The 25,331-nt window shown below is 41.2% G+C and overlaps 3 protein-coding genes across 10 annotated transcripts in view; 1 reads left to right on the top strand and 2 right to left on the bottom strand.

The window, feature by feature from the left end:
- Window positions 1–18,556, bottom strand: part of LOC102212915 (PQ-loop repeat-containing protein 1) — a 59,239-nt gene extending 40,683 nt beyond the window's left edge. For 3 of the 4 annotated variants that reach the window (XM_005734752.2, XM_005734754.2, XM_005734755.2), the window contains exons 1-3: window positions 17,527–17,836; window positions 14,825–15,106; window positions 14,490–14,623 (exon numbers count right to left, since the gene is read on the bottom strand). In XM_005734752.2, coding sequence (XP_005734809.1) covers window positions 14,490–14,623; window positions 14,825–15,033 — 343 coding nt within the window. In that variant the 5' untranslated portion in view covers window positions 15,034–15,106; window positions 17,527–17,836. Of the gene's footprint in view, window positions 1–14,489; window positions 14,624–14,824; window positions 15,107–17,526; window positions 17,837–18,446 lie in introns of those variants that run through there. The other variant, XM_005734753.2, reaches the window with a different exon arrangement.
- On the top strand, window positions 17,930–20,327 carry hsbp1b (heat shock factor binding protein 1b). Its single transcript, XM_005734756.2, has 4 exons — window positions 17,930–18,117; window positions 19,007–19,073; window positions 19,209–19,335; window positions 19,434–20,327. The coding sequence occupies exons 1-3, from the start codon at window positions 18,073–18,075 to the stop codon at window positions 19,328–19,330; spliced, it is 234 nt and encodes a 77-aa protein (XP_005734813.1). The 5' UTR covers window positions 17,930–18,072; the 3' UTR covers window positions 19,331–19,335; window positions 19,434–20,327.
- Window positions 20,328–21,970: 1,643 nt separating this feature from the next.
- LOC102212067 (DNA topoisomerase I, mitochondrial) overlaps window positions 21,971–25,331 on the bottom strand; it is a 27,876-nt gene continuing 24,515 nt past the window's right edge. For 4 of the 5 annotated variants that reach the window (XM_005734751.1, XM_005734749.2, XM_005734748.2 and 1 more), the window contains exons 16-20: window positions 24,423–24,537; window positions 23,626–23,753; window positions 23,296–23,396; window positions 22,551–22,700; window positions 21,971–22,363 (exon numbers count right to left, since the gene is read on the bottom strand). In XM_005734751.1, coding sequence (XP_005734808.1) covers window positions 22,261–22,363; window positions 22,551–22,700; window positions 23,296–23,396; window positions 23,626–23,753; window positions 24,423–24,537 — 597 coding nt within the window. In that variant the 3' untranslated portion in view covers window positions 21,971–22,260. The other variant, XM_013911318.1, reaches the window with a different exon arrangement.

The raw sequence follows: 25,331 nt of genomic DNA, 5'->3' as shown, positions 1-25,331 counted from the left end.
ATCCAAAGACAACAATAACAACGATGTGCGTCGACTGGAAGTGATACACGAGTTGGCAACTTTAGCGAGATACACAGGACGTCTGTATCCACAGTCACAGTGTTACACACACACACACACACACACACACACACACACACACACACACACACACACACACACAGGTATAATTATCACATTACTCAGTCAGAGAGCACAATTACAAGCACAGCAGCAACATTAAGTCATTATTTCGCTGAGAAACATTGTTCAAAGTTAGCGCCCACAGCAATTTAATGAGCGTTTATCAGCAGCTCTTGATACCAGGTGTCCACAGAGCAGATGTTCTGCTACTGCAGCAAACAACAGCAGATATGCCAAGTACATAACAAATACACACTTATAAGCATGAAATTGTGTTATGTTCTTGTGTTTGCAGCCCTGATGTTGTCAATCAGAGGGAGGTTATCTGCTTCAGCTGGCTTTTTTAACATTTCTACACAGCGGAGAAAAACATGGGCGTCTACTGACTGCCAAAGGCTAATAAGCTGAATCTGGGCTTATCTTTAGGTGCAAACATAGCGCTTGATACGAACCCTAAAGGACCTCAGCCGACGGCGAAAAGATTGAAACTTTCCGCAAAAAAAATCTTCTCAAAAGTCATCACTCAACACGCTGTCAAACACAGATCTAAATAACAGGCGACGTGCATCGGTGCTCGTTGTCATACCGGTACGGACAGAAGCCTGAGCAGCAGCAGCCTGAGCAGCAGCAGCCTGAGCAGCAGCAGCCGGGCAGTTGCTGCAAGATTGCATCAGTGTCCACTTGTTTCAACAGAGTAGATGAATGAAGAAAGATTTATAGGGTTGGAGAGATGAGCAGGAAGTAAAAATATATAAAAAAGTTCGTGCAAATAATGCAAAAAAGGATGTCGGGGAAAACAGACAGACGACTTACTGTAGAGAGAATATTTTACTTTACGCCTGCTTACGACAGAGCGACTCTGATGTTAACTGCAGAGCCAAGTTACATATCCAAACATTCAAACAGCATTTTGGTTTCCAGACTCAAAACTTCTTTTTCTCCTAAATCTAAGAGAAGAAAATCAATCGTCTAAAAGCGAAACTGAAAACTCAATAACAGCACGGCGTAAAGTTCACAGCGTGAACTCGAAAAGATTTAAATCATGGCCGCACTGCACTGTGTGCCATGTGTTAAATGACTCGCGCGACATTCAAATAATAATTAAACATTGCCAATCGCTGCCTTATTAAGCATCAGAGTGTACTAACACTGTCTGTGCTTCCATCGCTTCTGATAAACCGGAGCTGTTTGCGGAGTGCCTGCTTTCAGAAAACTGTGGAAGCAGCAAGAGATTAAAAATTACTCATCCAAACAAGAACGAGCATAAACAAACAATAATGACACTCGCATCACCTGGTTGTCTGTTTTTGTCTCTGTGATATCCTGTTTCCTCAGTTTGTCTATCTTTCTATCACGGTCTTATGATATTAGTGGTGTGTGTGTGTGTGTGTGTGTGTGTGTGTGTGTGTGTGTGTGTGTGTGTGTGTGTGTGTGTGTGTGTGTGTGTGTGTGTGTTTCAGGGCAGTCCTCCAGGCACCGATGTTCTCAGGAAGCGCTGTGTGACATGCTGGAGACGAGTCTAGCATCTCGTAGATGGCAGAGTGCCCAGGGCGCAGCATCACCTCTCCAATTAGGACAGCAGGAAAGCTCCCTGCTACATCATCTACTACACACCACTGGAAGTTCCTGCTCCTGTGCAAAAATTATTATCTCTAAATTGTTGTAGAGTTAACACTGAAAACTTTGGCAGATTTGACTTTGTGGCAAGTTTGAGGTGGAGCTCAAACTGTTGTGACTCGTGTGGTTGACACGAGGACTACGCGTTAAATCGTGTCACAAACTTCAAAAACGGGCTAGAAATGACATATTTGGCCAAATATCCACATAAATGTGGATACTGATAAGGAAGAGTGAATATTCTCAGGACAAAACCCTCCTCACATGGAGACCACCGAAAACTTTGTTCAAAACGACTCCATGTCCAGACATTTGCGTCCTCACACCCACAGTGGAATGTCAAAAAAAGTTCAGGGCTACAGTAAAAGCAGGTTCGGTCTTAGTGAGAGGCAGAAAGTTTTCTAATGAGAGAGCCTGAGGGCTTTTAAAATTTGACTCATATTCCCTCTGATCACGCCTGATCAGAGCGCAAAACCTGAGCGGTGAGAGCGTGAAGGAGGAACGGCTGAGGCCAACTGCATTTCAGCACAACTGGATGAGGAAATAATGAGCTTAAACCTCACAGCAATCAGTGTTTATTACGCAGCATCATTGTCTTTGGGAAGCAAATGACTAAAACACTAATACGGACCCACGAAGAACGGTGAGGTGTTTGTAGCAGCAGCATAGAAGGAATTCTTAGAGGTGCCAGCTGTCCATGATCAGCATTTTTAATCTACAGCGCTATGAAGACGCATTTTCCCCCGTCATAAGTTTTTGGGCGTATTTGCCACGATTACATGTTTCAGACCATCGAACAAATATCGTTCAACTAAAGACAAAAAATGAAGTTTTTAAATGATGATTTCACTGCTGCCTGACCAGTGTGCAAAAGTCATTTCCTCCCTTTTAAAATCATGAATTAACTGTTATTATAAAACTGAGTTCCAATTGGCTGGATCTGATTACTGTTAGACATGATGAATCAAGACATTACGTGTCTGACAAAGTGAAGGAGGAAAGATCTCGAAAAAGCAACACATCGTGCCACTAACTAAAAACAACTATCAGCATCATCTATCAGTCTGGAGTGGGTTACAAAGCCACATCTAAGGCTTTGGGACTCATCAAACCACAGTGGGAGCCATTATCCACAATGGAGAGAAAGCCTCTGGAGGGACAGCGGTGAACCTTCACAGGAAGGGAAAATTACTCCAAGAGCACATCAATGACGGATCCAGGAGGCCAAAATAGAGCCAAGAACAAAAGAACTGCAGGCATCACCTTGCCTCAGTTAAGATCAGTCTTAAAGAAAGGTGGGAAAAAATGAGCCAAATGGCATCCACAGGAGAGTTCCAAGGCAAAAAGCACACCGATGACTGAAAAGGATACTTCACTCATTTCAGTTCACATGATCTCAGAATGGTAGCGTGGACACTGATGATAGTGTGATGTTTGCTTTCTGTTTCAGGACCTGAAAGTTCCCGTAACTGATGAAACCATGAATGTATTTTATACCAGGAGAATGAGCAGCGATCAGTTCATACCCTGAAAATTCGAAGGCACTCAGGTACTGCAGCGTGACAAAGTTTGGAAACAGCTGAAAATCCACCTCTAAATGGCTAAAAAAGAAAAAATAACAACCAATGAAAACTTTGGAAAGGCCCAGTCAGAGTCAGACTCTCATGCTTGGAAAACCTCCAGTGTGGCTGAATTAAAACAAGTCTACAAAGAAGAGTGGGCCAAAATGTTTCCACAGTGATGCAAAAGACTCACTGCCAGTTATCACAAACACCACTGCTGTTGTTGCTGCCAAGGGTGGCAAAACCAGTTATCAGGTTTAGGGGGGAATTACTTACACAGAGCCAGGTAGACTCGGGTTGCTTTTTCCCTTAATTCATTCAGAAATGCATTCATTAATACATAAATCATAATTTTGAAACTTTTTATTTGGGATATCTTTGTTTCATAGTCAAATTTGCAAAAAAATAAATCGAGTACAGAAAAATAATTTTCCAGCTAACTGTATTTGTGAGTCTGGTGTGTTTATATCTGTATAATCAGTTTGACTCAGACGAGCCACTAAAACAAATCTTTCTTTCCAGACATCTCAGACAGACAGATGAGAGCGCAAAACGGATAGACACCGACAAGGAAGCCAGCTAATTATCAGCTATTGGCTGATCAGGATACACAGCATAGAGCGTATCAGGAGCTAGCACCATGACGGAAAACTGAGAAGGAAAAAGATGATAAAGAAAAGTGGTTTCAGTTCTTTCTTGAGTATAAATCAGATCAAACAACATTTACACGAGTGGTAATTTTATATTTCATTCTTTGTAATTCATAGAACACCGTCTCATTTACCTAACTTACATGGTATTGCCTTCATCTTCAGTTAGCATCTACCTGGACTGATAGATGGAGGTCGTCACTGAAAATAACACACACACACACACACACACACACACACAATCTGGTACCCACACACCTTCACAGATGTACAACACCCCCTGAGATTGTCCTTCTCTCTCTCACACACACACACACACACACACGTAGCAGACCACACTAACAGATGGGTAGATGTCCGAACCTCTCTTTAGGCACACACACCTGTCAGGTTATGTAGTGGAGACGGGTGTGATGGATGCTATCTGTTTGTCAGGTCTTCTCCGTAGTGTTGGTCTAATGAGGCGACACCCTGTCCTGACTGACACAACCAGGTCAACAGGGTCAGAGACAACTCTGTGAATTACTAACCCACATCCATAAATAACAGCAGGGTATCAGGACAGACCAGAGGGGTTTCTCTTCTGTTAGCAAAGCCCTGCAGGGCATCAGGTAGTTCAATTAAAACGTGCATTCTGATTTAAACTCGATCCAAGTTTCAGAAAATGTCTCCAAAAGAAGACTGATGGAGCTGCTCCATGGGCAGAATCAAACCAGCTGACAAGCTGCTGTAAACTTTACACTGAGGCACAGCTATGGGCAGACATGTTGGATTAGAACAGGGGTAGGCAACTCCAGGCCTCGAGTGTCGGTGTCCTGGAGGTTTTAGATGTGTCCATGATCCATCACAGCTGATTTAAATGGCTAAATGACTCCTCAGCATTTCTTGAAGTTCTCCAGAGGCCTGGTAACGAACGAATCATTTGATTCAGGTGTGTTGATTCAGGTGTGTTGACCCAGGGTGCGATCTAAAACCTGCAGGACACCGGCACTCGAGGCCTGGAGTTGCCTACCCCTGGTTTAGAAGAACCAAATCCTCTCTTTGGAAGAAATTCAGAGTGGATGCCGCGTAAGACAAGTTGATAGCAGGCTAATGCGTGCGTACAACTGGAGTATAAAAGAGCTACAAAAACATTTTTTGCCTGTTGCACCTGAAAAGTTTTACATGGGTGTGAAATAATCAGAAAAAGTCAGGTCCTGAGTGGTGAACCAATCCTTTTTTTTCCCAGAGTATGAAAAAACTTCACACTGTCACAGACAATTTGCCAATATTGTAAATGGAATCATCTGAAGCCATATGAAAGCACGATTATTCCCGACAGTGCCACCAGGCTCCATATCACAGCACTGATCTGAAAGAGCCACATTATCAAAGACTTTCTTATGTGCACATGTGACCCATGAAAAAGCCTGTTGCACCAGTACTGTTCCTGCTAGGTTTATGTGTTACATGGTGCAAATCTAATAAGCCCATAAACTTTGAAAAATGCTAGCTGCATGATTGGGAACAAACCGCCCCTGAGGGATGAACCGTCGCCTGGTCCATGAGACCAATGGAAGAGTCGCCAATGTCCTGTTTTATTACCAACCAAAAACCTACTGCTCCTGTTGCAAATGCAATATATAAAAATAAATGAATAAAGCCTTATCAAATCCAAAGCTAATTATAACACTTATCTCTCGTCTGAAAAATGTTTTCTCATTGCTACTTTCCTTTGAGCTTCCGGGAACAAAAATTATCACTGCAAATACCCCCCCTCGTTTTATTTGCATTTTTATCTATCCTGTTGGAGTAATCCAGTATGCCTGGCTGCTAATAAAACACCTCTCACCTAGCTGACTTCATTTGACTTGCTAATACAACTCAGCTGTTATCGGGGCTTTAATTAAAATACATCACTTTGAAAGTGAGCAAAACACTTTTTTCCTGTTGCAGGATATGTAAATTCAATTTAGGCTGCACATAATCTCGGTCAATGTTTGTTACACCTGATTTGTGCCACCGCAGTGATGCAGATGTGCGTGAGCAGCGGTTTCCATTTAATGCGCTGCTCTGTGAGTGTGTTACTGTTGTGGTATGTTGGGCAGAGCCTGAAACTGCAAGTTATTTGTTCAGCACATCATGTGAAGCACCTTTAATACTGAACGACACACAGAGTCCGTCGTTGGACGGTGTCTGGTCGTTCAGCTTGTGTGCCCTTATAGATGAATAAAAAGGAACATAGGAAAATAAAGACAGTACACAGTAGAATTAGTCTTGAGACCACACAGTTTTTATCTGAAAAAAGATACTTTCTTAATATGATAATGAAAACAAGTTGAGGGTTTACACCAGAGAACAGTGAACAGAAGTCATTTACTGCAGGAGGAATAGGGCTGCCAACTTTTACCTGCAATAATTCAGTTGCACTGCTCTTGAACGGGCATCCAGATGAATCTCATGCACACTAACATTGAGCCCACCCATACATGTGTCTACGGTCATGGTAAATAAATAAAGTTCTTCTTTCAAATCCAGGATTTCACATATCAGTACATTAGAAAAACAAACAGAAAATTGGTCTGTAGCAGGTTTTACAGTTAGGTCACTGCAACAACATAAGACATACTAGACTGTGCTATTATTATCATTTTTATTATTATTATTGTTTATGCCAAAATACTGTATAGAATCATTGTCTGTTTCTATAGCAATTAGGATGTTAAGTAGCAGCCAACTGCTGTTAACAGAACGTGCTTGCTAATGATTATCTGATCCTGAGCAAGTGTGAGCACCTTTTTCTAAAACAGACGTTTTGGCAGTCCGGAGCGTTCCAGCTGTGTGTTAACACAATGTAGTGATCTCACATGAGCAATTGTTGCTGCCCAACAGCCTGGGAAGGATTGCAAGTCAATTTCCAACCAATTTCCAGTCCATCATTCAACAGTCAGAAAGATTATTCACAGGTGGAAAACAGTTCCCAGTCTTCTCAGGAGTGAACATCATAACAATTCCCCCCTAGGACAGAACATGCAACGCTCAGAGAAACTGCAAAAGAAAAAGAGCTGCAGACTGAGACTCTACAGGTCTCAGTTAGCATGTAAAAAGTAAAAGTTCATGACAGTACAACTAGAAAAAGCCTAAATGTGCATGGCTTGTGTGGAAGGGTTGTCAGGAGAAGTCTCCTTTTGTTCTAAAAAGAACGAGGCAGCGTGGTGAATGCTTGTAAAATTCCACCTAAACAAACCACAAGACCTCTGGAACAATGTCCTTTGGACAAACACTGATAAAGTGGCAAAGCGAAGATATATGGCCATGATGTACGGAGCCAAGTTGGAGGAAAACTAAACACAGCATATTAGCACAAACACCTCACACCAACTGTCAAACACAGCGGTGGTGGAAAGGTGATGATTTGGCAGCCATACAGGACCTGGGCACTTTGCAGAGTTGACGCTGAACTCCTCTGCACACCAAAATGGGCCGAGCTTTAGCCGTCAGGCGACAGGTCAGTGAAACCAAGCACAGCATCAAATCTACAACAGACTGGCTGAAAGAGAAAATAATCAAGGAGCTGCAATGACCAAGTCAAAGTCCAAACTTCAAACTTATTAAAATGCTGTGCCAGACCTTAAAACTAGCGATTTATAAATGAATACCTGCAAACTTCAATAAACTAAAGCAACTTTGTAAAGGAAAGTGGCCCAAAACGCCTCCACAACAATGTGACTGTTGAAGTCATACAGAATACTTTACTCTAAGGAAATTATGTGGTTACAGTTGCTCCAACAGACTGAACTCAATTCAATTCGATTCACTTCAATTTTATTTTATTTACATAGCGCCAAATCACAACAACAGTCACCTCAAGGCGCTTTAAGGTAGACCCTGCAATAATACATACAGAGAAAACCCAACAATCAAATGAGCCCCTATGAGCAAACACTTTGGCGACAGTGGGAAGGAAAAACTCCCTTTTAACAGGAAGAAACCTCCAGCAGAACCAGGCTCAGGGAGGGGCGGGGCCATCTGCTGTGACCAGTTGGGGTAAATAATACAATATTTTACAAAGTTACAAAATATAAGAAATAGCTTTATCCAGAATACTACAGAGATTAAATATATATGATTGAAATTTTACTCTAAACTGTAAAACAACTTATCGCTGCTTAAGGTGGTTCTATAAGCTGCTTAAGCTGCTTAAGGTGGTTCTATAAGCTCAACTTTCCCATACTGCTTCTGTATTTAGCCTTAGTTTTCAAATGTTGTTCATTTGGGTTTTTATTGAAATTATTTTAAGACACACTAAGGACCACATGATTCATCATTGTGTCCTGATACATAAAACATTGGTACCTTTACCTTGACTATATGTGTGGCTAGTTAAAAAAATAAAATAAAACCAAAGGTTTGATGTCACTTTAAAAAACTATTCAAGCTTACTCCTGATATCAAACACAACCTCAGCCCTCATTAGTCTCTTTCTTTGAGATAACCACCACAGTGATTCAGTTGTTGGACAGCTGATAATAACTACAGATAGCATCCACAGCGACTTCACATCAAGTGACAAATCTGAATATAGTTCAGAAAGAGCTGCACAGTATGAGCTGGATATGTAGCAGAGACATAAGACGGAGATTAGAAGAGCTTTGGACACAGACAGTGTACAACAAGCTGACGCTACACAGGCTTACTAGTACACTAAGTCTGACCTGTGTCTAACTGCTGTGACAGGATAACAGCTTTTGGCTAAAATACAAGGACCGCTCATCCAAATAATTTCAATTCAACAGTGCACTTCCTCGAGGGAACAGAAATATACACCCACCCAGCTCTACAGCAGACCTGATGAACAGATGCTAGAAAACAACAAAGACACACACACACACTTCATTTATTAGAGAGACAACAGTGCATCAGTCTCATTAACTGTGGCCTTCATCAATAACTTCATTAAAACCTTTGTCAGCAAAAGCTGAGCTGTTGAACTGTATGAAACTATGAGTATATGTTAAAGTTGTACTTGAATTAATATTAGTATGTTAACACGAGCAATTTCATCAAGTACAACACGACCATAACTTTGAGGTGGAAATTCAAAACTAAGTCAAATATTCAGCTTCCTTCACTTTTTATTTTGATGCGCTGAACCCACAGGTGTGTCTCGTGTCTAATTTTTATCTATTAATTCATTGAAATTGTTACATTCTAAAATCAAGTTAGCAGTATTGTTTCAAAGAACTGCGGCTGCATCTGGCAGCTATGATCTGAATTTATGAGGCAACAGAGGACAGAGTAGCAGTTCATTTTATCACATTAGAGACGGTGATTCGTGAACACTTCAACAATTCCTATCATGCTTCCACTGTCTTGAGTGATAATGCTTTTAGGGAAGACCACAGGGTCAACGCTAGTTATCAAGAGCCCCGCCTCTTCTGTTTATAGTGAGGTAAGGTAACAAACAGAATGTTAAACAGCAGCTGTTGCTAACTTTCAAACGCGCTTTCTTCACACAAACGTAAGCTGTAAGTACAACGTTAAATGTGCTAACATGACGCAGGTGTGCTTTACCCGTTTCAGCCAACAGAGGAGGATGTTGTTCAGCTTTTATGGTGTTCCACTTTCAGTGACCTCACAGTAGCTCAGTAATTACACTTCATTAGATATTCTTGACTTGTTTTAAATCAAGTTTTTTTAATCCAGCCCCAGAATTCTCTTCTTTCACATACTCAGAGTTACTGTCTACACCAATCTGACACTTAGCCTGAGGTCACATGTGTCTTTGAATATATTCAGACCCCTTACTTCTCTATCTGGCTTCAAACTCCTGCATTATAAGGCCAGGACTGCTAATGTGGCACCCTGGGGCAGGTACTGAAGACTTTGCAAAGTAATAACTCTGAGTGAGCACAGGCAGAGACTATGACAAAGACTCAAGAACACATTTTAACCACAAATATATGAAGTTTCACCTCTATGAACGATTATGCAGAGGGCATCAAAATGGGCAGAGTAACAATGCTGATGCAGACGAAAAACAGATTCTGTTTTCTGCTGACTTTTCATCCTGATATCACTGCATCATCAATGGATTAAGGAGACAAAGAGCTACTGTACAGGATGCAAACACACACACACACACACACACAGACACACCTTACACATCTAGTACAAAAATAATAAATAATAATGAAGGTGACCTGACGAGAAAATCCAGGCTGTGTCGTTGTGTTTGTTATCTCTTAGCTTGGCTTCACTTCTAAAGTCTGAGCACTCCTGGTGAGATAGTCTGAAGAAACTTCCAGACTGTGCTACAGTTTGTGCATAAAGCCAAAAACAGCACTTCCTTTTTCACATGCCATGATGTAGTTACTGGCACTCTTTGGTTGTTTATAAGAAAGCCGGAGTGAAAAAAAGTGTGGGCATAAAACTTGCACAACAAGCTCATCCTTGAAAGAAGCGAGCTTACTCATCTGACTGACATTTCTCTTTGTTGTGCCATTCTGGCAACAACTTTATACAATTACCTGTTTTCACGTATACAATACAAAAGCAGGAGGCACTGTTACCGGGCAACAATGGCTTTACACCTACCCTTTGAGGAGAAAACAATTACAAATTTTTACTATTAACCACATCTTAGTGACAGAAACACAAAAAGGAACTCCCAGTCACCAGTTTCAAACCTATTTGGAGACGCCTAACTGTGATTCTCATAAGCAGTGGTACTTTCCTTAATTCAGTAATCACATGACAGGTGATGCGCTTGTAGGAGGAAGTTCGTTGGGCATCTTTCTTTGCCTTTAGACAATAATTCTGATGGCAAAAGAACCAAACGGGACAGGCGCAAGAAAAAAAAAGGAGGGGGTTCTGGTAATAATGCCGGGAGCAGAGTTTTGAACCAGTTGAAGCTTATGGAGGGATTTCTGGGGGAGACCATGCAAGAGAGAATTACAATAGTCAATGCGGGAGGTAACGAGACTATTAAACAAGAATGGACGCAGACTGGGTGGAAAGAGAAGGACGTAATCGGTTAATGTTGCATAGATGGAAATAGGCAGAACAGGTGAGATCACTGATGTGAGATTTATAGGACAGTGAACTGTCTAGGATGACACCAAGGCTCTTAACCTGAGGAGAAGGGAAAACTGTGGAGTTATCAACAGTGAGAGTGAAATGATTTGCCTTCAGTGGGTTGGATTTAGTGCCGACAAGGAGTTCAGTTTTATCCTCATCGAGCTTTAGAAAATTAGGATTTTAATTCGGATAAACATTCTATAAGAGAAGGTGGGAGGGAGGAATCAGGCCAGCGGGAGAGATTTAACTGGGTGTCATCAGCAAAACAGTGAAAGGAAAGATGAAGTTTATGGAAAATGGTACCAAGAGGGAGGATGTCTGTTATGAAGAGAAGAGGGCCTAAGACTGAACGTTGGGGTACACCAGAAGTGACCGGGAATAGACGGTCAAGGAGATATGATTGGAACCAGGCTGGGGGGGTGTCGGAGACGCCAAGACAGGAAAGTCTGTTTAGAAGGAGAGATCATGTCGAAGGCTGAACTCAGATCCAAAAGGACAGGAAGGCTGAGAAGACCAGAGTCAGCTCTGAGTAAAACATCATTAGTGCACCATAGCCTAAATGGCACAGTGGTCTACAGATCTTCACGGGTGGAGATATGCACATTATGCTAATGTTTTGGACACAAGGATGTGAAATCCAGAAGAAAAAACAAACCCATCTCCTGTGCACGATATCAAATCTCAGCATCCAGCTTCAATGGCAGCGTGCTAACACACGAAGCAGCTGTCGAGTGCTCTTTCACCAGCTGTTTTCAGCTTTGTGATAAGAACTAAATACTGAAAGGAGATCATTGATAAGTCTTCACTGTCAGGATATCCATATATACATGTAGATGGAAAGTTTCATATTATATAGGCAATTAAGTGACAGTGCTTCCTATGTGCTGCTGAGGAGTAATGCAAAAAGTAATGTAATGAGCAATTCATAAATTACTTTCTATAAAGCGTAAAAAGGTAAGTAATACACTGGACTATGTAATATTGTAATAAGAGTAATGTTAAAAAAGAAACATTTCACTATAACTTAATATATTTAGGAACGCAACAACAATGTGTTGGTATAGCCAACAGAAAAGAAAGAAAAAAACTTTCAGCGCTGCAAAATTTTTATCTTTTTTTTTAACTGTGGGAGAATGACACTCACAGGAGACATGCAGTTCTCTGTTTGGCCTCAGTCAGTCAGGTTATGTTCTGCTCGAGTGTGCTTTGAGGCAGTGGAAATGAGGTTAGTAGGCAGATGACAGAAGTTGGCATTAAAGCAAGTGGATCAGAGATGACCTCAGCATGGACTCTGGCAGTCTCAGATATCTGTTCATAAAAGTAGAAGTTAAGGAAAAGAAGTGGGAGCCCTTGAAACTGCAACAGAAGGATCGACAGGAGGAGGAGAGGGGAGAGTAGAAGAAGAGTGGAGGAAGGTGTGAGAAATAAAGAGCAGTCAGGACTTCTGAGCGAGGAGCTAAGAAATGAAGGAGCCACAAAAATAGCTCCGTATTTGTAAACCACGCCGACATGCATCATGGTTAGAAGTAACTATTTTACATAGAGATGACCCTGATCTGTTGGAAAGACTTTGCACAAGAAACGTGGAGGGAAGAGCAGGCAGCTGGGGAGAAGAGCCGTTCTGATCTATTCTTGTCCCGACCCCACCATCCCCCATCGCAACTGGACCTCAGAGCTGCCCTTAAGAGAGAGCGAGGGGCTTAATGTGAAAGAGTGTTCATGATGTGTTTTAGCTGATAGTGTGATTAAAAAATAAAGATCGCTTTAAATCAATCGCTCTGTTTCCTCTGATTAACAGTTTACGCCTCAGCGGCTTGCAGGCAGAATTGTTGTTCACTGCTACACGTTCACAAACAGCCTATATGGAAATCAGACGATCCTCCTCCACTTACAATAAACTATTTTATTCACCACAAAAACTGTTTGGCGTAGGCTGAAATAATATAAACAGAGGGGGGAGGGGGGCTGCTGATGAGTAATAGATCAGTTCTTTGTAAAGGCAAGAGAAGCACAGTCTAACATAAAGATGATCATTACTCTCCTGTCTAAACACACACACACTCAGTCTGTAGTTCCTCAATCAAAACTCATTTAGAGGGATTTGCCTCTGACAGCCTAACAAACAGACATGCTTTCTGCTCGTCTTTACAAAGAAATATTCTCCCTGTTTCATATCCATCAACCTAAAATCAGTTATCGTGATTTATGTCTTTAATAACACGTTGTGCTCTGCATGATCAGACTATTACAAGATTCCATTATTCAGTTTTACTTCGTTGTCTAATAAAACAAAAAAAGAAAAACTGCACTAAGATTGAATTTCTGTCAGAATATTTGGCTCGAGCGTCTGTAAAAAACACAATTACCTATAAAAGACAGCAGCCTATAAAAAGAGACCCTGTAAATAATCTTGGTTGGGTTCCCCGTCTTGGCATCACACACACACACAATTCAGAGGAGACACTGATATTGGTGCGCTTAATCTTAGCTCACATCATCTGCTCTCACTCTGTACCAATACGTCATCCACAGCCTCCTAAGAAACACATTCACATGCTTGTGTTTCCATCACATTTCTTATACTTCGTGCACACGCACTCTAAGGAGAGATATCCTGTAATTCACAGGGTGGGATGGGCCGACATTCTGCAGACCTGCTGCCTGTGCACCTTAAATCAAATCTTTACCTCGCTGTACTCTATAATTCATGTTATGAAGACATATTTGTCACAATGCCACCATGTAACCCGGCTTATTTCCACACAAACTGACTAATGGCTGTTTTAGACGTCTGCGGTAGCGTCTACGACGTAACCTACGTTTAGTGGTCGACGTTGTTGCCGACATTTATACTTGTGCTGGTGCATATTCACCTTATGGTTGAGTCCTGGTGCTTTACATGCAATGCCAGCAAATAGAAACAAATAAAGTGCCTTGTTCATCCCTTCACATCAATTTGGACAATTTCAGTGATCTCATATTAGTTTCCATTTTTTACATTGAGACAGTGATTATTGATAAATTAAAAACTAGTTGCAGGCTGCATGAACATGACATGTAGTTACATTTCGAGGGAGGTGCACTTCAGGTTATGCCATAAGGTTAAAGAAGGGTTTGCAATTATAGTGGATGGTCTCTGTTTGGCTTTGCACTTCTTACACATTCTTTAACGTGATATTTTAATGATATTTCAAGCTTTACTGTGTTCAGTGTTTTTGCGTATTCGTCACACTGGAAACTGAAAAGAAGAATTCAATATACAGAGGACAAGTCAGAATATAAAAAGTAGCTCTCATAGGTAAGGTGTTTTGAGAACAGCAATCTTGCAATGTTAGCTTTTCCACTAGCTCCCTCTTTTGGAAAGAAGCAGGAGTTCTCGCCTAAAACTGCTGACACAGGGAAGCATTGAATGTTGGATGCGTCACTTGCTGTAACTGTAAATGATCATGACAGTGATTGCATGGTAAGCTGCGGTTACCTGAAAGGCGATGCTGCTTGGTGCTTACTCTGTTGGTGTTTTGCACAGTGCAACAAAGGTGGAGCATGGCAAACATGGTGAGAATCATGACCACACTCTGAAGCAGCAGGGTCAGCTCAAACTGCTTCCCTATCCTGCAAGAACAAGACCACGCAACCAAAATCAATCAGGACTTTAGATACAGAGCTCTTATAGATCAGCATGTAGTCCGGTAGGATCAGCTGTATTTAAATACAGAGCCTCAAGGCCGACATGACAGGTTAGCACCTTTAAAAGGAATAAAACAGAAAAGCAAAAGGATAAAAATTATGAGTAAAGAACAAATGCTTTCTTACCAGAAAAATATACGCAAGATGTTAGCTATGAGCAGCACCAGACAGACTCTGGTGGAGAATCCCTCAGTGTTGCTGCTTTTCTGGATCTCCTGATATTGCGGCACATAAGGCAGGGCTCCCCCAAACACCATTACGAATGATGCCAGCCAGGAGAGCAGCGTCCACGAGCCCACCATGTCCTCCTCCTGGAGAACCACCTCGGCATCCATCACAGCAAGGGAATATTACGAGTGTTCAGGAGGTGGATGAGTAGCAGTAGGAGATCTGACAGACAGCAGGCCACTGTCAGAGAGTCAAAGTAATGGGAGGTCAGCAGCGTTATCATTAATGGGCATTATGAGGCGCCCAGAGTCACTAAGCAGAGATTAACATTGCCCGAGTGCAATTAAATGCCTCATTCTTATATCTCACATCACAATTTTCATTTTTATTTCCAGCACTAAATCTCTTACAGGAAAGTAGCCCCTGCATGATGACCAAAAGAACCAAACTTACATAAAACATGAAGCAATATACCTTCATATTAGAGCCAAAATGATCTCAGTCAGCTGATTCTGGCCTATCAATGCACACATACAAGGCAGGCATAATACTGCTTTTAAGCTTCTTTATGCAGAACATAATGTTGAAGTAGACAACTATGTCATTGTTGCATAGTCTGTTACAGTTTCACATATTTGCTGGTTGATTAGCCAAAAACAGCTGTTAAATGTTTATCTTTTTATATTTTTTTAAAGTACAAAAGGCTCATTATTGTCCAAATACAACTTCTAAATGTTGGCAGTTATCTTATTTTTCTAATCGTTTTACATCCATTTCCATCAATCAAAATCATTCAATAACACATCTTAGGCAAGCTCTGCTGTTACAGGCAGGCGTAGTAGTGATTCCAAACAGAGGTGCAGCAAAGAAAATGTTCATTTTTATTCAGGTTTCCCAACAGTTAGAATAAATGGACCCATGACTGTCTGGAAATAGTATACTGTACTTTAATTCATTACATAAATATATAGAGGACAGACAAGTAACAAGCAAACTACTTTTCTATTATTTAAACTTCTTGTCTTTTATAGTGGCCACATATCAGAACAGGGATCACAAGTGGGAGGCAAAGGTCTGGGAATGTACAGCAACAGAGGACGTGGACTGCCAGGAGAGGTTAAACAGTCACCGGCTGGTGAAGCTAGGGGCGTTACTAAGGTGACCAGTATGGGATCTACCACACTGTTTAAATAACAAGTCAAAATGCATATCTGCACCGACTTCTGTCAAACTGCATACACCAGCTTTTCGTTTTTCTTCTTAGCTTAAATGTTCAGTTAAACATATTCTATTACCAGGCTGTCTTCATAACAAAGGTCCTGTAATTCAAAATGTTTTCTTAAATTAAATCTTCAAATTAATATTTTTATTAGCAATGCAAAGTGACTACTGTGACTACTTGGCATGATAAGATAAGATAAGATAAGATAAGATAAGATAAGATAAGATAAGATAAGATAACCTTTATTAGTCCCACACGTGGGAAATTTGTTTTGTCACAGCAGGAAGTGAATTTTATTTTACTTTATTACAAATGGTAGTTCCCTTTTCCCTCCAAACAGTGTTACAATATGTTTCAGTAAATTTGATTTCATACAGTTCCCTAAAACTCCAGTTCCCTATTGTTGTTCTTCGGTAGAAACAAAACAAAAACAAACGTGTTTTGTGTACACAAAACCCTGACCTACACATGCTGAACAACAGTGAGCAGTGGCATCATGCTTGTGGGTACTGTTGTGTTCCTGTTCAGTAATGACTGTGTAATATTTTCATTATCAAACCTTGAAACGCGCTAGAATGAATGTGCTCTTTTGATTGGTCACAAGGCTCAGCTGACGAATCAGTCAAACCTGGAAATCCAGTCAGCACTGGGTCAACACACTTTTGTCGTGATAACACAAAACCCTCACCAACAGGTTCTCTTCTTGTAAGACTGCTGCTGTTAACCTTTTCTCCTCAACGTAACAGCAGATGCATTGAGTGGAATCTCCTGTGTACAGCCTGATTAACATCAGAGGGCATTTATTTGTAATAAGGACATAACGGCTGTAAAAACACCAACATTGCAGAAAGCATTTTAAAGGTGTGATGATTAACAATGCAAAGTGAATGAAAACCTGCAGCAGACCTTTAACACATTCCATAAAAAGGTTTCTACGTGTTTTCCAAAGTTAAATATTATTCAGGAAATTTAACAATCCAAGGCGTCTCCAGCTACTTCCCTCCGCCTGCTGTAGAAGTTAACCATCACACGAGAGCAGCCCAAATGTGATGGACTACATCTGATAACACAACGAGCTTTGTTACGTAAGCAAAGCATAGCTTCTTTGGGTTGGGCTAACATGCCTGAACTTCCAGACATCAATTTTAGGCTACTGTGCCAGCCTCAGAGTAACAAGACACAGAGGCCCAGCATTCACAGCGAGTGGTTACATTGTTATAAACAGATGAAGGTTTCGTATAAGCCTGTGCAAATAAGAACTTTTAAGGGCAAAAATTAAATCACCTGAGAAAGTCTACCGTTTTCTATAATAGTAGAGCGAGCTCACAACGCGCACGGTGCGCAATGGGGCTGATTCTGTATCGCCCCTTATAAGGATTTTATACCCTAGTAAGTTCCCTCATTTAAGAGTTAACTTAAAACTTCAAGCTTTACTTACCAAGCCTCGTCATTCACTTTCCGCCCGTTTGTAACATAAACAAAACCCGCACACGAATTCTTCGGCGTCAAAACACACCGGGCTCCCGGCAGCTCCAACTTTCAAATCCAACTCGTTCAGATGAGGAGAAACGTGCGCGCGCAGGCAGGCGCACACGCACTCGCAGGCAGGCGCACACGCACTCGCACGGATACATCGACTTCTATCTTTTGTTTTAGTTAATACAGATTTAACAAAGGCTTTTGTGTGCATGTTTCTATGACCCGGACGCCTAAATGAGGCAGACTACTGCACTGAACAAATATCTGAATGTCAGGAGTTTTATGAAGCTACGTGGGGTAAATAAAATCTACAACTCTGTACTGCCCATTCAAAACTCGCTGTACTTTGGAGCAGCTCTCGCGAGATTCTCTGTGCTTTGGAACAGCTGACTGTGCTGTGGGTGTTGTGCGAGATTGCTTACTTCGAGTAGATAGCAAAACAGTCGCTAGATAGCGGTTTGAATTTTTGTGCTGTTTAGGCGCTGATAATCATTTACATCACAACATGGCTGAGACGGACCCCAAATCGGTGCAGGACCTTACCAATGTGGTGAGTCGTGATCGCGAGGCAAGCTAGCTTTAGCCACAGTAGCTTAGCCTTAGCTAGCAAAGCCAATAACAATGCTAACGATAGCAAGCTATGTGAGCTAGCAAATTTTAGCACTTATGCGGTGTTTCGTGGATTTTGTTTGGTGTGTAAAACTCTAGATTCAAAGTGTGTGTTGAGCTTGTTGCATCCAAACCACAACCCCAGACTTTAGCTCCAGAATGTTATGTAATGGTCAACCGGTCATGTAAATGGCATCACCAAATTTCAACGAGTAAACTGCACAGAATTATGTAAAAGTTACCTGCAGTACATTTTCTATTCTTATTCACCTGGCACTTATATATAGTAGGTTTCCCTTATCAGTGTCTTATCAGTGACTACTGAATATCGCGCAGTTTCACACAGACCTTAAAATGTACAGATTATATGTTAATGATTCTTTTAGTGTTTTCTATACGACAAAGCCTGCGTAGGCAGTGTTTGAGTGTTGCCATAGAGATGGGGGTCAGTGAGAGACGTTCAGCTTCAGTAAACCTCGCAAACGTTTAAAAACCACCTCCGCTAGTTTGAGTCATTTGTTGTTATGCATTACCTAGTTTCCTACAGTCGTATTCACACAGATTTAAAGAAGCTGAGCATTAACTTGACTGTTATGTGAAGGAGATGCAGAATGAAGAGATGGGGGGGGGGGGCGCTGCAGGTGTACTTGTTACAGTAAATCATAGATCCATAGTCAAGCTTTTAAGTTGTTGGCATAGAAACAGATTCACAGACCATATGCTTAAAAGTGTTTGTATCTGGCAGTGTTATGACTTCACTTTATATCTCCATAAACTTTAACTACTATGTGGCTCCAGTTTCATAATTTCTGCTCTTTTCCCCTCCACAGGTTCAGACTCTGCTGCAACAGATGCAGGACAAGTTCCAGACCATGTCAGACCAGATCATTGGAAGGAATATCCTAATAATCATCTAAAATGTTGTATTGATTATATGCATCAAAGTTAATAATTGTAGGCTGGGTCATTTGGTCCGTGTTAGCTGACTTTGTGATTTCCAGTTGTAATTACCTGCCTTAACTAATTCTCCACTTGATGAAATGAGCACACGTATTGATGACTTGGAAAAAAACATTGCTGACCTGATGACCCAGGCTGGTGTCGAGGAGATCGAGGCAACACCAGAAAAAGCTAAAGAGGGTCAAGGATCATAATGAAGGTAATAAAGTAGTCGGCACATCCAGCTTTGTCAGTTTTCCTGTAAATATGTTGAATGTCAGCTTTAATAGTGAATGTTTTTCTAAATCTGTCCCACAGGTTCCTAAATCACAAGGCGTGAAGTCGGTCCTGTATTCAGGAGCAGCAGACTTTTTCCATTCTGAAAATGACTAATATTGATTTGGTGTGTCGTTGTGTGAAATGCTTTTTTATATATTGTGAAATGGTTATGTAATGACTTGAAAATTTGAACGTTACTTGTAAGCTAGAGTAGTGTGACATGCCCTTCAGCACCTCAAGTGCTCATGTGCAGGATTGCAGATTTAGCGTACTAACCTGGAGGTTATTTTCATATACATGTATATCAGTAGTTGAATTCCTCGACACGAAAGCAGACAGTGTTGGTTTTGCCCTAGCCTCTGACGAGGACTAAAACTTGCAGGCTAACAGGTTAGTACAAACCTCCAACCCAGTGTCCGCACCAACACGGTGCAGCGAATCTCTAAAGCTAGCAGTGTTTCACAGTGAGCACGGTTACAACCATTGTGTGGGATGCATTCCAATCCTGATAGTCTTCTATTAAAGCTATTTAATACACGGCTGTTTGTCATGTATGGTCAATATTTGGAAAGAGGGGTGCACTATGAAGTGAGATCAGTGAGTTATTGGAGTTGGTCAAACTTAAAATCAGTTTTCATTACAGAAAACTGATTTTAAGATAAGCAGCTCTTTTAACCTAGGTCACTTAACCTGAAGACGTAAGCTGCTCGGCCGCAGGTTATGTTCAGAGTTTGTTTTAAAAATCCATATTTTCAGAGGTTTTTTTTTTTATCCATCGCATTTTTAAAAAGTGTGATTTATACGCATGTTCGGGGAATAAGTTTTATATGTCACAAGTTGTTAAGCTGCACTTTAGTGGAACCACTAAAATCATCGTCAGGAGATTGCATTATGTATGTGCATGTTTATTTTAGTGAAGCAAAAAAAAAAAAAGTATAAATGTTAAACTTCATTCCATCTCTTTCCTGCTTATCCAGTTAAGATGTGTGTGGGGGGGCAGGGGACTGGAGCTTATCCCAACTATTTAGTACAGCCGTGTCAAACTCCAGGCCTCGAGGGCCGGTGTCCTGCAGGTTTTAGATGTGTCCTTGATGCAAAACAGCTGATTTAAATGGCTAAATGACCTTCTCAGCATCTCTATGTTCTCCAGAGGCCTGGTAATGAACTCATCATCTCATTCAGGTGTGTTGACCCAGGGTGAGATCTGAGATCTAAAACCTGCAGGACACCAGCCCTCAAGGCCTGGAGTTAGACACCCCTGATTTAGTCCAGCATACAGAACCCACACAAAGAGTACTAATGTGAAATTCATTTCACAATCTGCTGACAAATGAAAGCGATTTGTGCATTTCCTTTACATCAGGCACATTTAATGTATCCAGTCTAAAAGACTCAGAACTATTTCTAAGGTGACAGCACTGAAATTACACTCGGCAATAACATAATAAATTCTAATGTTTACCACTTTATGCACCAAATCCAGTTTTTACACCATCTGATAACGTCTGAGATTGGAGTAGATGGCACATGGATCATTTTGCGTGGACACGGAGTCACGATGCATGAAACCCCTTTTTACACGAGCGCGCACTGAGCTGAAAACAAATCTCTTACTGGAGTTTTACGTTTTGTCAAGCCAGCTACAGCAAAGACAGCCTGCCTGTGTTGAGTGTTCTTCGTAGCCTACCCCTCTGGTGCTGACAGAATTTTTAACAATACATCCAACTCCGAGGTGCTCTGCATTTTTCTGTAGTTTTGTTTTTTTAAACCAGAATCGTATTTTCAGATGCAAATTCTGTGGAACGTCTCAGTGTTGCATGGATTTAAATCTATATTGTTTATAATGTAATGAAATTATAATCAACCTCTTAGGTTAGGACAGTTTGTAAAATGTAAATAATCATTTAAACCCTGCATGTTGAAACTTCATCATGAGCACCACAGGGACACCGAGGGTTTCAGAATTAATAAGGACAATGACACAGCAAATAAGTATGAGCCCATCATGTACAGTGCATAATATATTCAGATGTGTGGAGTGACACGGCACAAAAATAAGAATCTTCAGTCACTGGGCTCAGAAGCACTTATTGTCATTAAAGACTGTCATCGCATCCACAGATGAAATTATCTACTGTAAACTTTAGTGTACTATGAACTGGAAAATGCAACTTTTACTTTAAAAACTACACATTTAGTCTCATCAGTTCAAGAAGAGGTCACGCAACACGCTGGAAAACACCGGTCATAAAAGTTTGTTTAAATGTATTTCTGCCCTTAAATAAAAATCAGCGCATGCATATATTTTCATTGATTTTTTCCAAAAAGCAAAATCTGTTGTCTTTGTACCATTTTAATTAAATATGGGGTTTAAAGGATTTTAAAGTTACTGCCTTTTTATTTGCATTCTAATCAGCGTTTCCCATTGTTAATTTTAAAGCACTGTGTTTAGAATGAACTGGCCCTCAGTCTTATACAAACTGTCTTTGTTAATGCAAACCGACACCAGCAGAATTATGCATTTGAAACAACACTTCCCCAAAAGTGGTGTTTAAGAACTCGTGACAGCTTCTTTGGCCCGTTACTGCCTAATGGGAACCTTTATTCAGATTAATGCAAACAAAAACATACAAACAGCAAATAACAGCAGTTTTTCCAAAGAAAGTGTCGAACAAAAACAAACACCACTAAGCAAAAGCACATTAAGCACAGCTCGATCGTACCACACAGTTATAAGTACAACATGGGCAGTCTTTGAAAATACAATAAATGCAGCATTGAAGTACTGTATGTAAAATTAACGGAGTGGTTCCTGAATTGCAGCTTATGTCACCTTTTAAGACGAAAGACTTGAACAAGTTTTAGGTTAGAACTCAAAGTCTGCCTCTGTCATGTCGATGGCCCAGGCAAACTTCTCCCGTTGGGTTTTATTGTAGATTTTCTCTATAGGTACCTCCATGTTTTTACACCTGAATAGATGGGAGGAATATTAAAAATGAGCCTAAACGTCTTTATTCAGGTTTAGATCTTTTCACCTAGAAACAGAGGTACACAGACGGTAAAGTTGAAACAAACCAGCCATCACTTCTGAGTCTGAGGGAAAATATCAGTATACATCTTGTGTTATATATTTAACAGCTGGTAGTGTTCACTCACCAGGCCACGGATATCCGCGGGTCTAAGTAGTTGAGCTTTGAGGTACCCAGAGCGATCTGTTTGTTCTCTTCCCTGTCGGTTGCCTGGACCTCCAGCTTCAGCAGCTGCTCTTCACAACGCTTCACTGCTGCCTTTTTCCGCTCCACCAGCCTGACAGAGAAGGAATCATCACTGGTACAGATATGTGTGGATGGAAGAACCTTTTTGTATCACTTCCTCTCACAGTGTAACAATTAAAGAGGAGTTTGTGTAAATATTTGAAAATAGTAGAAAAGACCCGAAAACAAACATTTTTATTGGGGGGGAAATAAATCTGATGCTGTCATTGCAAACGCATTCAAAGCTGTTCAGCGCTTTCTTATTTAGCCTGTGATGAAAATATTAGATATCATGAAACCATTCATTGCCTGAGGGTCACTCGAATGAATGAATGAATTATATTCTAAAAATAGGAGGCATACAAGAAAAAGGAAAGAACGATGACGTAACTCCAGCAGTGCACCGTGGATTCCACCGCAACCATTTTAAAACCTTTATTCTGTTCTCGGTACACACCTGTAAAGTTTCATGCTCTTGTTTTTTTTGGTTGTATTACAGAAATAAAATGTTCAGGACAGAAAGATATCAGGTATCTGCCAAAATGGTTAAAGCTACTTCGTGGTAGCCCTCAGTCCAACGCATGGACAGGACAAAATGTTACCAAAGCTTCTCTTTTGTCCCCCTCTGCACCACTACTGACACTCACGCTTGCAACTTCGGGTCCGAACTCCCCTTCGTCTTGGCCTCCTTCTTGGCCTGTTTCAGCTCCGTCTTGGCTAAGGCCAGCTGCTCCTTCCTGGCATCAATCTGGGTGGAGAACATATGGATACAAGCTCTCACACAGGCACCACATTTAAATTCAACATGTGACAGAACAGGCTGTGGATCCACTGTCACTTGAATTCTCATCTGTTCTTCAGTCAATTAACAATGAGAAGAATACAAAAAAGTATGATGCTGACCTTTCTAATCTAATTTAAATTACTGTGTCCAATAAAATATAAACTAAAGTAACTTTCAATCAAGCTGCCCTTACCTTTGCCTGAAGGTTAGCCATGGATTGCTCAAAGGTCTTTGGCGGCGCCCGCTGGTGGTTACACAGAATAGCAACTGCTCTGTTAGCTCGATTGTAGGACAACAGTTTCTCTGCCACATTGTCAGACTCTGAGGAACGAAAAAAAAAAGTAATTTGTATTTAAACAAGGAAAAAAATCCAAGTGAGAACAGATATCAAACCAGAATTATGCACAGAAACTATTAAAGAGAAACTCACGCTGACACGCCTAATGCCATTACCTCACACAGCGACAAAACATCAAGCTTCAAGTCACATTCATACAATTACATTCTCCTATTTCATTTATACACGTGTATTAACTTCATCTATTCCTCCTGTGGTTCACACAACACTGCCTGCAACCACATGTCAGCCTGCATATTGGCTCTCAGTGGCAAGCCAGAAATGAGACGAGTATGACACTTCTATCTCTGAAAGGGAAAAATCATGGCCGAGGCAGCCAATGGGACTCTGATAAGAGCGAGACCGAGATGCACGGCTCTGGGTTTAGTGATAATGTACTCCTGTCATAACTGAGAAACCCGACTGACATCAGGATACCTTGAACTAAGCCGGCTAAATATAAAAGAGGGTCACTGCAGTGTTTTCACTGGACCCTGTGACACAATGAGCTGAACTGATGGCAAGTTACATTATTAACCGCCCTGCACCAGCACCTGAGGAACACGAGCCACCGCTTTAAAATGCTCATGTGTGGTGCAGAGCATTTGAAGTCAATTTAGACTGTTACAGTGCAGCGAGCCGGTGTGACTGACTGTTTGTGAGCTCCTTAAGTTGCTGCTGCAGAGTGATGGAGGCGTTGTATGTCCTGAAGACTTTCGCAGTCAGACCGGGCATCAGAGAACTCAGGTGTTTGTTCAGAACGCTGGTCTGCAACGAGAAACAGGAACAAGAAAGAAAACACACAAATCAACACATGCCATCTACCACTAGGTGGCACTGTGGTAATGTGCCACTGCGGTGGCAAAGAATCTCCTTCTTACAAATAAATCAAAATAGAATCTCTGACTTCATTATCATCATCCATTAGATCAGATCATAATTCTATGTCTCACTGACATTTCTGCAGGTGTTATAACAAGTTTAAGTTGTATATAGCTAGTTTACATTTCCATTAACACCTGAGAAACAGCAGTCTTTACAAAACAGATGAAACAGTTAACAGTGTGAGAGGACTCACTGGAGTTAGAGCAAAAACCATATGCTCATGCACACACGGCAGTTTCAGGTGCAAATATAGACTTGATGAGGAAGGAGTCACATGCATTTTGAATATGGATGAATTCAGATGTGAAGCAGAAGTAATTCTGATAGTCTATAATAATGATGCTGGTTTAATCATCAGGATCAGGACCTACTGGGGCCACAGGCCTGTATCACTGTGTCTCACTGCAAGCTGAGTGGGTGTCTTTCCATGTATACATATAGTGTACGTGTATGTGTGCGTGTGCTGGAGCACGAGCACGCAGGTAGAAGCATCTGCTGCTGTGGCCGCCTTGCTAACGAGCTACCTAACTCTGGCCCTACGATGCTAATGAAGGAGTTTGCAAGTCTATGGGGCGAGTACGATACCTCTCACACCCCCAACTCCCTCGGCATGGTGCGCTGTGTGTGTGTGTGTGTGTGTGTGTGTGTGTGTGTGTGTGTGTGTGTGTGTGTGTGTG

The sequence above is a fragment of the Pundamilia nyererei genome, unplaced genomic scaffold (assembly GCF_000239375.1).
Source record: "Pundamilia nyererei isolate P.nyererei 1_Seehausen unplaced genomic scaffold, PunNye1.0 scaffold00060, whole genome shotgun sequence".
In the NCBI taxonomy this organism is placed as follows: Eukaryota; Metazoa; Chordata; class Actinopteri; order Cichliformes; family Cichlidae; genus Pundamilia; species Pundamilia nyererei.
Note: the sequence above shows the minus strand (reverse complement) of the source record. Positions and strands in the feature narration are given on the sequence as shown.

Bases quoted from the DNA above. Each gene is read 5' to 3' on its own strand.
- hsbp1b (XM_005734756.2), top strand. From the start codon at position 18,073: ATGGCTGAGACGGACCCCAAATCGGTGCAGGACCTTACCAATGTG. The intron at 18,118-19,006 runs GTGAGTCGTGAT...TCCCCTCCACAG, and splicing joins TGCAGGACCTTACCAATGTG to GTTCAGACTCTGCTGCAACA. The intron at 19,074-19,208 runs ATATCCTAATAA...CTAATTCTCCAC, and splicing joins AGACCAGATCATTGGAAGGA to TTGATGAAATGAGCACACGT.